This window comes from Triturus cristatus, chromosome 7, assembly GCF_964204655.1.
Source record: "Triturus cristatus chromosome 7, aTriCri1.1, whole genome shotgun sequence".
NCBI lineage: Eukaryota > Metazoa > Chordata > Amphibia > Caudata > Salamandridae > Triturus > Triturus cristatus.
Window position 1 is genome coordinate 935,655,315 of NC_140590.1, and position 16,560 is coordinate 935,671,874.

At 47.3% G+C, this 16,560-nt stretch overlaps 1 protein-coding gene across 13 annotated transcripts in view; it reads right to left on the reverse strand.

Moving 5' to 3' along the window:
• Nucleotides 1–16,560, reverse strand: part of STING1 (stimulator of interferon response cGAMP interactor 1) — a 216,052-nt gene that overhangs the window by 170,719 nt on the left and 28,773 nt on the right. For all 13 annotated transcript variants that reach the window (XR_014966642.1, XM_085617914.1, XM_085617910.1 and 10 more), the window contains one exon: nucleotides 14,969–15,210. Coding sequence is in view for 12 of the 13 variants with exons in the window: in XM_085617914.1 (XP_085474040.1) it covers nucleotides 14,969–15,210 (242 nt within the window). In the remaining variant the exon portion in view is untranslated. The remainder of the gene's footprint in view (nucleotides 1–14,968; nucleotides 15,211–16,560) is intronic.

Here is a 16,560-nt window from a genome sequence, read left to right on the forward strand (position 1 = left end):
CAAGTGTAATACTCGTCTATGTCCCCAGAGAGCCTTACAGATGTACAGAGGATATAGTTCATCTTTGAGTGAAATCATCTGTCTACATTGACTTTCCGATGTCACAAGTTGAGGTTTCATTTGTTGTAGAAGAAGAACTTTGGTTACATCTGTCCACTGGACAATATATGTAGATTATTCTCAATGTTTGAGTTATCATGTTGAGATACAGTTCTAAGGAGCAAGGAAAATGGAAACAAAATGGTGGCATGGCTGAAACCTATGTGATTGATACATGTGATCTCTGAACGGGTATATGTATTCATGGGAAATGTTGCTTTGTATTTTGATGACTTTTCATTGGCTGCTGTAACAATTACAGTAAAGATTGAGAGTTAGTATCCTTGCCTTTGTGTCCTTAATAGAATTAAAAATTGTTGCCGCATCTGCGAGAAAACGTTTAACTCGACTCATTTCCACATGAAAAGTGATGCGAGAGGATTTGAATAGAAAGGACAGCTAATATTCCCTGTATTAATTTCCATTGACAAGGGATTTAATAATTTCTTGTATATTGTCACTTTAATGCAGGTGGTAAACGCATAACAGATTGGAGACTAACAGGTGGTTTTGAGTGAGAACTACATGAATTTAACCTGCTTAGGAACCCCAGCAAATATTAAATTGACAAGCAAATTGTTGTACGTTTTAAAATGCAGACGTCGATGTGAGCTAATCGGAATAGTGAAAATGAATACGCTTTTTTCTGATGAATCAAGAAGACTGGAGATTGATTCTATATTTTATTTTGTAGTTCGTATTTTGTTTGCTTTTTGGTACAGGTGGTAATGTCAAACAAATGAGAAGTTACACAATACTTTCCAGAGGACTCTCCTTATCCGCTTACAACTGGAAAATTCATCAATTATTTTGCTGATGGTAAGCTCCCACGGTTAAACTGTTAGTTGTTCCAGGAGCTATAACAGGAAGAAGTAACCTCCTAAATTGAGATGAGACTATGTTTAGTTGATTAACAATAATAATAATAATACTAATATTAATAATATGGAGAATGGGATCATTATCAATTATTGACACATTTTACTGTGAGTCTGAGCTACCAGAGAAATCTGTTAAGTTAATCCCATTTAGTATAGAACACATTCGCCAAAGGTTTTTTAGCATTTAGTAGATTGCAGAAGTGACAATGTTGGCAGATACATATCGAGCCAATCAGCAATGAAATGCTTCCTTGAAAGCCATGTTTTCAGTTTCTTCTGAAACTGCATTAAGTCTGATTCATGGAGAAAGGTTACTGGAGGGAGTTCCATAGCATGCTTTCCGTATTCTTGGTATGGTAAGTAGGTTGGAATGATCAGCTCTTAAGGACCGTAAAGGTATATCTTTTTTTATCTTCTGGCTACACACTGAGGCGCCATACCTCTTAACGCCTTGAATGTAAGGCAGCAAGTTTTAAATTGGATCGGTTGTTTTATTGGTACCAGTGAACTTGTTGCAACACTGGTATAGCATGAGTGCTCCCGGAACTTTGAAAATGAACCAATCAGCTTAATTCTGTACTACTTGCAATCTGTTAAGGATGTTGTTTGGTAGTCCCAAATAAGTGGAATTAGTGTAATTTAGCCTGGACGAAACAGAGGCCAAAGCTGCCATTTTCTGATGCTCTTTACGGGAATGCTGGACTTGAGCATCGATCCTATTCCAGAAGGCCAGTATAATTGACTCCACAGACTAATTTTATTGTTCAAAGTTATGATCTTGTTTTGTCTCCGTTTAGTAGCTTTCGATGACTGGTGCTCATCCAATTCCCTATGAAGCACATTATATGTTGAACTTCCAATGGGGAAGCCCTTGTGCTATCAGGATACAACAGTAATTGTGAGTGGTCGGCATAGGTATAGAATGTACATCCTCTCGTTGCGAGTTCTTGCATCAATGGCTTTGCATACAGGTATGAATAGGTGAGGGGCAGGAGGATCCTTCTGGAACCCCACATTTTTATACAATGCTGTAGCAGAAAAGTGCAAGAAGTGGACTGCCTGAGTTCACCCTACCAGGAAGGACTTGATCTAGCTCACGGGGGGTCCTTGTAGGCCAACATCTTCAACCCGGTCAACCAAGGTTGTGGTTGAACGTATCAAAGGCAGCGGACAAGTATAATTGCACCAGTGCCAATACTAGTACCTGTCCATCATACCATCTTATGTCTCATGTCCTCCACCACTGAATTACAGACTCTGTACTGGGTGGAAATCCATTTGAAAAGAATGAAGATGACCAGACGTCTGTAAATATTTGCAGATTTCTTCAGGCACATGTGTTTCTAATATTTGTGCTGGATATGGAAGCAGTGATATAAGTGTGTCGTTTATTTAGATCCTTGGATCATTTCTCTGTGTTTTTAGGTCTCGCTGGGCGAGAGATATAGTAAGAGAGCAGATTTCAGAAGAGGACTTGAAGCCCGCCCCTCATTTCCATTGGCTGGCGTCACCGTTTATTCTTAACGGTGGCCTTCCATTGGAGATGAGGTATTTTTGTTTCCGCCCTGTCGCCTTTTTGTCCAGCCCATCCGGACTGTCTCGTCTGCTTTGCGGCTGTCGCAAAGCAATTTCCCCATCTTTATGGGGGCCATCTGTTTTCGCTCAGCCCCGTGTTTATTTTTGCATGGCGCTTTCACTTAAAGTGAAAGTGAAAGCGTGATACAAATATAAACACCGGCTGAGTAAAAACAGAATGAAGATTGTGCAATGGCTAGAGAAGAAAGTGTGTCTAATGCCCACTTTGTGGTCATTCACCCTGCGAGGTGCAGACCATCTGACAGGCGCTCCATTTAGCTTCAAGGCGCTACACTCTGGAGCCAGCTCCAAAGACACCTCAGACATGAGGAGAACCACACAAACCTTCACCGAGGATGAAAGGCCACCTCTTCTGCCAACTACCCCAGACATCTTGACATCGCGCCCAGTCCTAATGCCTTGTGTAAGTCCTGGCTACTTCCATTCAGCGAGTTCCTCTTTTATAAGCTCATCGAGTCCCATTGCTTAGCGCTAGAAAGTGCCTTGACAGCGCAAGAGAAAAACTCTTAAAATAAATAGAGGAGACAAACGAATGCAGGCAAATACATATGGGTGAGTTTATTAATATGAACACGCGGGCAATGAAACGTGGCACACGGAGAGGAGGCAGGGGCCATGGCGGATGCGGGAGAGAGACACTGGAGTGACAGGCGAAAAACATGACAAACGGAAGAGGTGGGTAGCCAGAGTGCCGAAATCACCACGCTGCCTCACCGTCCTCTTTCACTGGTCATTACCCACCTGTCCTCACCTTGTCTGTCTCAGTCCTTTTCATCTCTTGAATCCATGGTCTCCCATCTCTCTAGTTTGTCTCCAGTTCAATACATTCGAAAGCTTTTTTACCCTCCCAATTTTTCCTTGCCGCTTCCCTTTCTCTCTCCTCCTCTTCCCATTACTTAAGAGCTCTTCTTTCTCTCAATCTTTGTTATCCCTCTTCCTGCCTCTCCCCTTTTTGCTATCACTCCACGCTTCCGTCTCCCTCTCCTGGTCCCCTCTTTCCGTGGCTCCCTTCCTCTCGCCTGCCTCCTTTGTCTTTCTTTGATCTCGCCCCTCCTCTGTCCCACTCTTCGTATACCAGCTCTCCTTTCTCAGCCCTAGGCAACAGGTCCTCCTTTCTAGACCTTGCCCGTACACTCACTTTTCCTATTGTCTCCCACTTTCATCAACGCCCCCTTACCTCTCCTCTCCTCTCCTCCTTCAGAATCCATCTGGGCGACTTCGTGGAACGTTTTTAAGTGCTGGGGAATTGCACCTGAATGTGCCGAGTAGCGAAGAACAAATAGAGAGGCGGTACGATCGCTGCCGGCTGCAGGCCAAGTGCCCGTGTGTAAGGCTGCCCGGGGGGGGGTTACGCAGCAGCCCCCCCCTAAAAGGGCGGCCGCCTTAGTGCCACAGGAAGGCACAGGGGTGAGAGGTCTAGTCCCTGGGTCCACCAGGGGAGACCCCAGCAGATGGCTACTTCTGGCAGGGGAGGGGACAGGGGTATTTATACGGTCTCCGCCCCTTCCTCGCCCTCTTGTCCCTCTCGTTCGCCTTGAGCAGGTCGCTGCTCGATCGTCTCGCCGTCGCGGTTTATTCGTGCGACTTACCTCCAGTACTTCCACTTGGTGAGTTTGCCGGTGACTTTCCTCTCGCCCCGGCCCTGTCCCTGGGCAGTACCAGGTGACGGGGCCCTGTGGGCGGAGTACCACGGGCAGGGGAGGGCCGGTGCGGTGCAAGAGGGTAGGTCGGCTGCGGGGCGAGTCTGGTGGGGGGGCAAGAGCATGCCTGGGTCGTGGAATATGGCCGCTACCCTCGCTTCCCTCCCGCTCTGGGGGTCTCAGTAGATTGGCCACGGGCGGTACGATGGCTTGCTAGGGCGCTGGAGGCATTTTGGCTCGCGCACGGCCATGCTTCAATCCAGCTTCAGTGTCGGAGTAGACTCGCAACTCATCGTGCTAGACAGGGAGTGGGGTATTGTTAGGGGCAAGGTATCTGGCGCTTTCCCCGGTATCTCCTGGAGAGCAAGCAGGAACGCATATAGCGTGTCTGGGCCGCGGTGACGTTTGAGCAGATGTTTTATGCGCCGCCTGCAGGAGGTGTGCCAAGAGTCGTTTACTGAGTCCGAGTCCCTCGCCGCCGTCTGCGTTGGGGACAGCGAGGTTGGTTTCAATTTTATCGCGCCGAGCGCTTGGCTGAGTGACTCCGGCGCTGCGCTGTGGGGGCCGGGCTGCACTCTTTGAGGTGGCACGTCAGCCTGGCCTGCCGACTTCGGTGCAGGAACCTAGTGTTTGAGCCTCGGGGGCGCGTCCACATCGGTGAGTCTGTTTGCGCAGGGAAAAAGCGGGGCTCGAGTGCAGCGCTCCAATTTCGGGTGGGCATTTATACTGGCCATGTTGGTGCTCTGATGTTTGTGTGCGGGGTGGTGTGATTAGCGCAGCACCCCTTACAAATGAATCTGTTTCGCGCGGTGTGTCGCGCGCGTGTGTTTATTATCGGTCGGGCATCGGCAGTGCCGCCACCGGGTCTCCCCATGCCTGAATGTGTGATGTGGATCGGTGCCATGGAAAGCGCTCAAATGCCTTCGGGGCGAGCTCGCGCTTTTGAGGAGTCACTGTGGCCTAATGGTGGGGCCGGAGACTCTTCGTCCAAGTTTACAGGCTGAATTCTTTGTTTCGTGCACTCTTCTCTATTATGATGAACGGCACAGTGAATACATGGCGCACCTTTCCGCGCGCGAGTGCAGTGTGTGATCTTGGTCATATGGACGGCTCTTTTGGTGCTGCGTGGATTGAAGTCTTTGTACCAAGGAAAGAAGGGGGCCTGGGACTTATGGACATCAGTTATAACACAGGGAGATGGCGTATGCCTTAGTGCTTTCACTGTCGGTCGATCCCTTGTGCAAGTGGTCGGAGTATCTGACTGTAAAAGTTATAGGGTCAAGTCCTGGCAAGGGTTGGGTCCTTGAGTTTAAGTTGTGGCTGCTATTGCGGCCTGAGAGCTTCGCTACCCGCTTGGTCGCCGCTCCTCGCTGCGCTCTGGTGGTTCAGCCCACGTTAGTGCAACAGGAAGAAGAGCGGGGCTCGTTGCGGGCAACCTTTTTGGTGTACTTGTGCCCCCACCCCCGGTTTCAGGCGAGTCGGGTTTCGTTGGCGGCGGAGGCTGAGGCGTGGTCACGTAGGGGCGGTGTGTGTTATGCTCCTGCAGCCAGATCGTGATCCTCGGATGGCGCTGATGCACTGCGGGAGGTTGAGGGGCACAGTGGGGAGAGCCGGGTTGGAGCCTCCTCCGGACGGGTCGGTGATTGATGTGTGTGTTCTCTGCCTTGGAGTCCAGAGTTTCGACGACCTGGATGGTGACAGCTTTGCCATTTGCAGAAATCTGTGGCCTCTCCGTCACTTGATACACTGGGTAAGAGGTGTGGCGCCGCGGCCAGGGCGACTGACTCCGTAATCTGGGGATCACGGTTTCGATCCCTGGCGCCGGTGGCAGGCTAGCCCAGCACCATGTGTTTCTGGGCTATAGCTTGTTTAACCTTTCCGATGGCCCCCAGCGCCTAGAGACCCTTACAGGTGATTTATCGCGCTTTACAAATGTGGATTTATTATTATTGGTTCCCTCCCCGGCAACGCGGCCTTGAGTCATAGAGATTAGGCATCCAGAGCTGTCGCCTCTTGAGGGTTTCTGCTGACATGCCCATGTGTTAAGTGACTGGTTTGTTCTGTCTTATGGTCACGTGTCTCCTCAAGGACTGGCATTCCTTTTGGAAGGTGTGGATACAGAGCTCCAATGAGGTCAGGCCACCGCCGCGAAAATGCGAAGTCTTCTTACACCCAATGTTCATTGTGCATAGATGCCACAGATTGCAAGGCCCGCACATACACATCTGCGCTGTGGCGGCAATGCGTGTAGATCAGAGTGTCTGTGGGTGTTACACCTGGAAAAGGTGCTTGTTTGTTTTCAGTTCTTTGGCCTTTCTTTTCAGTATGCAGATTCTTCCACCTTCGGCGCAATCCTTTCTTCTCGCTGGATTTGATGGTGCTGTCACTCTTGCACAGGGAAGTTCGTGGCAGGGGGCACAAAGGAGCAAATGAATGTTACCAATTCCGGCATTTTCACGCAGTATGATTTGCGTGTTTGGAAAATGCTCTGCGAGATTCTTGGTTCTGTTTTTGCGCGAAGGGTGGTGCATTTTGCTGTAGAGGTGCTTGCTCCACGCCCTCTACTGAGAAGGCCATCTCCAGGCCGCTCTGTGTGAGTGAGAGCCTCTTAGTGGAGGCCCAGCCATTGGTGCACCCTTGTCCCTCAAGGATGCACGGAAGCCTCTTCTTGTGGCCACGGTTCACTTATTGTTAAAGTGCGGTGAAGTTTCGTTAGGTGTCACATTTGGTAGACCTTTTGTGCAGTGTGTGACTCAGAGTCTACATATATATTGTTAAACTTGATGAGTTTCACTCATATCCGAGGACAATCTTTAGCTCTCCCACATTATTAGAGATCTGGGAAAGCCGCGTGGAAACGCATCGGTGTCCCCAGCATGCAGGCGCTCGGAGAGGTGTGCAGGCCCTGCCCGTGGAAGCCGGTCATCTTGGCCGGGAGGATGCCAGAGTCAAGACAGGCATCTCTTTGACATATCTTCCTAGTTCCTGCCATACATGTTGAGTCTGTGGCCAAAACCGGCCTGTACGTGCAGGATGCAGGGCATATGTGTGCAGCAGCACCCCCAAAATAGCCATGCTGGAGTTCTGAGGGTGAATGGCCAATAAATATGCCTTTAAAACTTGTTTTTACCACATGTGCTGTGCATTCAAAGACAGGTCATATGTCCCTGGTTGCGGTTTGGGCTAGCGGTGGTTGATTTGCCCTCCTCCCATGCATTGACATGTCGGGCATTTTTGCTTGTCTTAGAGACTGGGTGGACGTTGCTTGAGTTCTACCGGGCTGAAAGCTTTCGGAGTGCACGTGGTGAGTCGGCCATCTTGGAGGCTTGTTCCGTAAGGGGTAATGTGTAATCTGCATCCATCAGGGGGTAGGTGTCCTCCGCCACAGCAGACTACCTCGTGGGCGCGAGTCGGTCAATGGCATAGGGTGAGGGGCCCGTTTTGGTTGTGTCCGTCAATGGCTCTTGGCCAGGAAGGAGGTGTGATTTCTCGGTTATTGCCGGCGTTGGGCCAGGCAGGCTGACCTATTGTGTGAGTTCTTGTGTGGCCAAGTGCAACATCTTTCAGTGTCCACTGCTTTACCAGCCTTTTGTGTAAGTCGTTCATCGCCACCGGCTCAACATCGTATTCTGGTGGTTATGCATTGCGGATGTCCTTAACGTATTTGGTATCTCAGTAAATGTTTTAAATAGACCTGGGGAAGCAATGATCTGCCTGACTTTGCCTGGGCTCACCAGTAATGACCACGGCTCTCACTGTTGGTAATGCACATCCTCATCGGGATGGGGACGGGGCCCGCAGGTATCCCATGTGCATTTTGATTCAAATAATATTTACACTGAAAGGGCTTGGGAGTGTAAAACTTTGGTAAGTTTGGCTAGTAGTGTTGGTGACCCGGCCTTACCATGCCTGAACGGAGGCATTTTCAAGAGAATATGCCTGTTAGCCACAATGATGACTCATTTATCTTACGCAACTAAAAGGCATAGTCAAGCCAGTACTGATGATGAGAGATGGGAGGTTGATTGATAGTATTCCTGCCGCAGCTGGGGACTGGGCCTGGTTTTGGGGGGGCTTGGTTGCAATGCTTTGTTTCATTGGCAAATGAGACCGAGTGGACTTGGAACACCTAGTAAATGCGCAGTGTGTTGGTGGCTGGCTGTATGCCACAGCCAGTGCCTGAGCATGCTGGGTAGCCCTGCAGACCAGTTTTACTCTGTAAAGCACTTGTAGCTGCGCAGGGCTCCCTCAGTTCTGTCGGGGTCTTTTATATTAGCCGGGCAGTCCTGGGACGCTTCAACACTATGGTCGCGAGCAGGGGGAGGTGTCACTTTGCATCCAGCACCTAGGCTAAGCAAAGAGTTACGCCTAGTGTGGAGTGAGTGTTAATGTTACCTGGTCGTTCATTGGGGCTTCTTAGGGTAGGATGACCTAGCGGCAAGGAACAGCTAGGGTGGTTTACGTGTGCTTCAGCGAGCATGAAGAAAGTATGCATCGTGGGCCCTGGTCACACGGAAGTGGGCTAAGATCACACTCACCACAGGTGCCGAGGCCTGCTCTGTTGCCTGGCATTGGGGTCCCAGGTTACTTCTGAACTGGCTAGGCCTTCAGATGCTGAAAGGATGTCCGTTGTTATTTACTCGATTGTTAAACGATTGGTCATTTCCTGGGTCATCCGCGGGTGTAGAGCGTTAGGCTCTTGTTGTCTTTCCATCGGGTCGGTTTGACACGGGATGGTGGTTTTTGGGCACAGCCACGTGGTGGGTATTTCTGTGTCTGACTGGGGATAGCCTTCCTTTAATCTCCCTGTTTGTCATACACGGTTGTAAGACGGGGGGCAACTAGCCCTGTGCTGATTGAGTTGTTACTACTGTTATTAGTATTAAACACATCAGGTACTCGTGGTACTGTTATTTGCACTCAAACAATGGGTACTCTAGGACGCATGAACTCCATTACACACATCTCCAGACAGGACTGTCCCTCCTCCCCCCTCCAATTCTTGGAGCAATAGGGGTCCAAATACTTTGGGGTTGGCAGGCTTGGACAGAGGTTGGTGGCGAGCTCCCACACCATTCGGTAGGAGGATTTCATAGAGTCTTGGGGCAGGTCACAGGCCGCTTCCTCTCGCTGTGTTTGTTATTCTAGGTGTGGTCGGGTCAAGCGACGGAGGAGAGCAATAATTGCATGGTATATCTGGGCATGAAGGAACGCCAGGCAAGAGTGTAGCGTAGGCAGATCGTGGTACTTATCGGGGACTGGAGGTTGGTCTCAATGCCATGCCGCCATGCAAGGGGATCATGTACCTAGGTCACGTACATCAGGCAGTGACAAGTGAACTGGGACCATGTGCACTAGAATATACAGGAGGGGTTCCCACCACGGTTGGTCAGATGGGAAGCTGTCATCTTATTCTCACAGTATACCCTTACTCCATCACTCCTATTGTAAGCTGAAGATGCCTGTTGACGCTGTTAGACCTGCTATTAGTTATTACACTCACCTGTGTGCCTTGGCATGGTTTGTCTCGCATCAGGGCCAGTTTGGGGTTACTGGCGAATTGTTTGCTCTAAGGCTGAAACGGGCGCTTCTAGAACAGGGCAAGATTGATTAGGCCAGACAGCATGACAAAGGTCTTTTCGGCACTGGCAGAATGGTGCAGGCTGCGAAGTAGTGCCATTACAGAACATAGATTTGTCAACATTCTGCTAGGAAATGTTTAGCAGCAGGAAGGTATTGAACCATGGCGAGCAATTGGTTGTGGGTTCGTGCTCAACAGGAGCAAGGGAATTGCATTCTGTTCCAGCAGGCTACGGGTACCGTCTATAGCACCAGAAACTGTGAAGCTGCTATTTTCGCCCGGGTCTGGGCTGCCAATGTCATCCAACTTTGCAGCCAGACGCTGAGTAGGCAAAGGCATACTTGCGGCGGTGCAACGGGCACTCAGCAGTAGAGTTAGATGTGTGTCATCATACCCCGATATAACGTCAGTGATAAAACGTAGGTTGTGGCTACACACGACCAGGCACTCTAGGGCAGCTGGGGCGTGAGTGTGTCAGTGCCATGAGGGTGCGTGTTGCCTGGGTAGGGCTGCTGGTTTCGAGGGAGCACTAATACGGATCGCCACAAGAGCACATTTTGCATTCATAGAAGGCTGAATTGATACTTTTATGGCTTGGGCCAGTTGCTTTAGTTATGCGCATGTTTCTTGGCAGGTCAGGAACATTCAGAATGCAATGCTGGTGGTTAGCCTGTTGGCAGGCTGTTCAGAGGTGTTTTAGCTCAGGCATGGCCAAGCTTGGGTTATAGGCCGGTGGTCTGCCCTGGGATTCATGTTAACAGGCAGGTGAAGCAGCAGAACTGGGAGGGGGTTGGGTTTGACCTTTCGATAAAAGGGCGGAGCCTGGTTGCTTACTTAGTAGCCCGTCCTTGAGTTCGACGAAACAGGTACCATTGGTGTGAGTACCTGTACCGGGTAAAGTCTCCCGCCCTCCGGCACTGGCTGGCAGCTACGCAGGTTGTGGAAGTGGCCTTCCAACGGGGGCGATTTGGTCCATATGATTGGGGGGAAACTCCTGGGAAACAGATCTGGGCTACAAAGTAGCAGGAGAACTATTGGCTTTCCCAGTATTCAACATAGAGAGGTATTTATGCCTTGGTCTCCCCCCCTGGGTCACGCTGTCCTGTCTGCTCCCTGGTATGCTGGAAGAGGTTTGGGAGGGCAAGGCTTCACATAGGGTGGTCACTGTCGGATGGTGATGGTCACACTACGACTAGTACGATGACTGAGGAAAGAGGAAATAGAGCGGGCTTGTCAACTCTTAACTCCACCAGTATTGGCACTTCCTGGCAGGAGTGGCCTGTCATAGGTATTTTCTTCAGCCAGGCAAAGGCAACATTGGACCATCGCCTAATTTTTAGGTTTCAGGTCAATTCAGTCAAAAATCCACGTGGAATTTAGAAAGGATGGGGGCCCCTGTCCTGAAGGGGCATGCTGGCCTCCGGCCCTGTAATGGTTAAGACCTGTTTTGGCGGGACCTGGGAAAAGCCCGGCAATCAGCAGGTTGTAAGTAAAAAGGCCTACCTTGGTGGGGGGCCCTGGTAGTGACGGTGGCCACTCCCTAGGCTGTGGAGGAGTTACAGGGCGATCCAGGGTCTGCACATACCAAGCGGTACATCATGCAGCAGCACCGCGGGGTGCTAAGCCAGGATACCCAGGGATGTTTTAGCGTTGTCCCCTGGAAGAACGACGGCGCCCACGTTAGCCGACAGGCGGTTGTGGGTCTGAGCAACTGGGGGCTGCCATGTATGCTCCGCCCACCCCTCACGGGGGGGCGTGTGAAGCAAGTGGACTGGGGGTCCACGGATGGGAGGGGTGGCCCCTCCCAATATTTGGTATACACCATTTGGCGTTGCCATGGTGACTTTAGGCTTATCAGACGGGCAGGCGGCATAGGGGCTGGCCTGCCCTGGGATCGCCCGTAAGATAACCCACCATGTTTGCATATTGGTTATGCTAATAAACCTGCAGCAATATTTCTCCACTTACAATACAGTGTCGTGTGGTTTATTTATGTACTTATGTGTTTTGTGACAACTGTTGCCGATATTGGCACTATGATCCTATTCCCAGGGGGGCAGTCTTGAGTGGGCTCCGTTATGAGTGCGCGCAGCTCCTGGGTGCAGTCTGCATACGAGCAGCGCTGCTCCGAAGTGGAGCTTGGCTCTGAGTTGGCGCCTGTCCTCGGTGGGCTTTAGTTTCCAGCGCGGCTCCCATGCTTCTGAATGTGTAGCTGGAGGCTAGATTTAAGCGCAGACTGGCTCTGTGTGAGCGCTAGATTGTGGGTTTCCCAATCCCAGGTTCCCTCAGCTTGACTCAGCAGGATCCCCTGCCCCTCGCGCTCGATTCTGCTCCCTAACCGTGGTACCCAATCAGTCCTCCCGCACACACATGACATGCCCAACACTTATTTAGAATCATGGAGTTTATTCTGAAAAAAAGGAAAAACCTGCACCGCTCCTGGTGTAGAACAGGCCATGGAGGGGTAAAGCAGCCCAGGAGGCGTGGCTTGTAAGGAGGGCATCTGTTCTGTGGTATGACAGGCACTGTGTGGTACAGACTCTTGGGGTGGCCACGTTCTTAGGGCAGGCTTTGTTTTGGGGTACATAGATGCAGACACCGCGCTATGCAATGCAATAGTTGCTTTTGGTATTGTAAATAACAATGCCTTTTAATTTTTTTAAAGGCATTACCATTTACAATGTCAATAGCTCAAAATAATGTCATTGCGAGACCTATTGCATTGTAAATGCTTGTTTAGTAGGGGAATTACAACTGCCTTTGTAAATGCGCTTGGTACTACCGTGATCAAGATAATGATCCATGGGGTTCAAAAGAGGTCACTTTATTGTTGTTGACATTGCTTTTAATACTGCAGAAGGACATGGGTCAAGAGGAGAACCAGAATGACCCTTCAACATAAGATCTTTAAGCTGCTCTTCGTCAATCCCTCTGAAAAATGTAAGCCCAGGAGAGGTCCAATCTGTTTCTGGGAGCAATATGTGTTGCCACTCAGAAATACATATTTATAAAAAACAATATATAAAAAACATTTGAATGTAGAATTGGTACTATTTTATATTGTAAATGTTTATTATCTGCGGATATTCTGTGTAGAGGCTGCTTTTGAAATATAATTGATTGTAAAGTAAATCGAAGAAAAAGGACTGTTGTTCAAGCCTATACGACTTACAATATTTAAGGTTTGGTCAATTCTCAGTTTTGATCTCAAGGGAAGCGCCAAGAGTGATGTGTTGTTGAATGGATTCAAACAATGAATTTATGATAATGAAATGAATATTTGTTGTACTTCACTGATGACATGATAATATGTTGAAATCGGGAATGATGTGAGATTGGGGGATTAAAATGTTAAGATTTTATGATAGTGATTAATACTTTGCATATTTTAATGTAGAAATGTGGTTGTAAATATAGGTCAGAGTTGATATATGTTTTGGTTGCAGATTTCTAAATTTGCTGGTACATCAATAAATGAAATATAAGTATATTAATAATGCATGGTCCTTGCCTGAACCACTCATTGGACTAGATGGAAGTGAGTGGGAAAGGAGTAGAAAGAGTTACCATATGAATGCACCTTTGGTTGTTTTGGCGGCAATGAATATTGAATACGATGTTGAACCTGTCATGTATGAGAGGTACCTGCTGATGTTTTGGTTGTTTGTAAACTTTATAAAAAATGAAAATAAAAATAATAAAAAAAATAATGCATGGTCCTGATGAAGGAGACTCATCATACAAAGAGAATCCCGAAACGTAAGCACAACACCCGTGTGAGGCAGGAAGATAATATATATTAATTCATGTTTGTATTGTTCCATTAAGTGGATAACGAAATAAGGTTGTCAGAGTAATATTACTTGAACAGTCATCTTGCCCCCCAGGTCATTTCTTGAGATTTATGATAAATGTTATAATTTCCATTAGCAGCGATTAGCTCAATCCCAAATGATTTCCAACATTTGAAAGCACTGCTAGTGCTAGTCCTGTGGCCAAAGGATTTAGAGAAGGAGGTAAAGATCCAAGATACTAGTGGATCATTTTCCTTCATAAAGAAAGCATTAATTGCATTGAAAATACTATATGTAGACTTTACCACTGCCTGAGAAACTGCATTCATGATGAATCAGAAAATATTCCTGTTAAAATAGGGTGGGCCCGGGGAGAGGGATCTCCAAATGTATCCACCTCTTTGCCAACTGGCTGAAAGAGGTGGAATGTCTAGGATCGAATTGGCGTACGGCCCACTCTGGTTTGAATGACCCCTGAAAAACCTAAGGTATTCAAATGCTACCACATTCAACATATGTTATTGCAACTGTTTACTTAACTTGACCAAACTTGAAATCAGACTAAACTCAAGGGAAAGCCAATACAAACTTTCATGTCGAATACTGCCACGGGTATGCCTTCTAGCCATTGCTGAGGAAACCTGCTACTGCCAGTCAGCTCAGCTCCTGCAGTTCTCAGATCTCCAGCTAGTACATCCCACCTAAGAGAGTTGGTTCAGGCACCATCTGGTTCAGTGCAATGATGCATATTTGTCAGGCTTTAAAATTGGAACATGGACTTGATCAGATTGAAGGTATTGTAAGGTCTGTGAGACATGGTTGAATTTGCGAAACCCAGTAATGGCCTGCGCTGCGAGGTTCTGCACAGACTGCGATACATTGTTAGCAGGAGCTCCCACAATTTTTTAAAAATATTTCTTTATTGTTGTTTTTATTTATTTTAATATTAACAACAAGCCATGTTTAGTCCGCTTATAAATCACCGTCAGCAAATATGGAAAAAACTATCACCTATGTGCAAGCAGAAAGCGCCACTTAAATCCACAGTCCTAAGGCCAACCAGGAAAGATTTTTGTTGAATGGACAAAATCAAGTGTTATCATGTATACCCTAAGTCAACGGGGCTGGTCACCGATACCTGCCAGGCAGGCACTCAAACGAAGCCTCCCTCAGGGACATTGGCCTTTGGGGGTTTAGGATGTGTCTGATTAAGATTTTTCACTTGTCATTTTTGGTTTACACTTTCACTATATATGTGTCCCATTTGAACAAGTCAAGAAGCTTAAAGCTCACCTCTGTGTCTTACTAAAATGGGAATTTACAATATTCTATTCAAATGTGCATTTCTCTTCAATAAATAATGATGAAAGCACTTACCTTGTTTTCAAATGATGTATTTCTTCTAAGAAGTCACAAAGTCCTTTGACTAAAGCATTTAGTCCTGTTATAAAAACGTGAAGTACAGCAAGCCTTGCAATTTTTGTAAAATTATAATTGCTGCTGCAAACGATAGCTAAAATTATAAATGATATGAAAGCAATGACACGTGCTCTATTGCCTCTTTCTTTTGGAATGATTGTGTTTCTTTGAAAATGTAAGCTTTCTGAAGGACGGATCATCTGTAAAAGAAAAAAACATTAGAGCACCAAATTATCAAAGTTTTGTGAAACAGAAATATATATATATATAATTCCTTTATTCCTGTATCAGTTAAGTTTCTTGACCAACTAAATTAAACTTTTGCACTGTATAAAATCAACAAAGCAGTTATCAAGAAATACATACACAGGATAGCAGCATAAAAGAGTAAAGCCTTCCCCCTGCAAAATAATGATTTTATCACATGCAAACCAAATGTTACCACTGAACTGCCATATCAGTACTAGAGTGGCAAACAGGGTGCCATTAATACTCTCGGTGGTGGGTGGGTGTGTCATAAACTTGTCAATAAACACATAGAATGTTTTTGAATATGTATACAAAAAATATAGTCTTTATTGAATTTGTTTACTATATTCTACATTCTGTACAATTGCATTGAGCTTCTCCAGCGCATAAATATCCCAGGTGCGGTTTCACCACGAGGAAAGTGGTGGAGGTTAACGTGTGATTCAGGCAGATAAGAGAGGCTGAAATATCAGTCTTCTCATTTCCTGTTGTTGATGTCAAGGATTAAATATTATCTTCTCCTGTGTCCCATAACAACACTACCTGGGAGTCATAAAGAACATGTATATTGGTGACGTTCTTGACTCTGGAATGGACCATTTTCCAGATTAGAACATTTTAATGGGCTTACAGGTCCATCACATGTGGTACATATCACCAAGTTGATCATATCCCATCTCCTGGTTGATCATATCCCCTCTAAGAGGCATCAGACCTTCCAAACATGGCCTTGTGCCTAATTGGAGTAAGAAAGCACAAAATTGCCCCCTGGGTCTCAGTCTAAAAAAGAAGAAGAGTGCACTGACCAGTGAAAATCGAGCTTGAGTGGCAATCCACTCCAACCACTGGTTGTACAAAATTTTCCACTTACTGAGTTTGGAAACTTTCATCACATTTTTTTTTTTTGCACGTCGGTTCTGAAGAAAGCCGTCGCACCTCTACTGAGGTTAATAGGCTGAAACATGTCGACCCCCACGGTGCTATTACAGGTTGAATAACCTCCTGTCATAGTCTAACTTTTTTAATCCTGACCTCTGGATGCCCCAATAAAGGGTTTTTGGCATACCACAGAGTCAGTTTTAGTTTACACACATTCTTGTGTTTTCCCTTCTCCTCACCACACCTTGCTCATCTACAGGTTTTAGGATACCTCTAATTTCTCACAAATAAAACGTCATTGAGCTCCTGCCTCTCTGAGAGGGGATTGCAGGCCGCATTGCTACTAGGTTTGCAATGCGAGTAGGTTACCCGAGGATGAAGCATGCTACCCTTGGGTGGGTGAGGGAAACCGTCCTATAAAA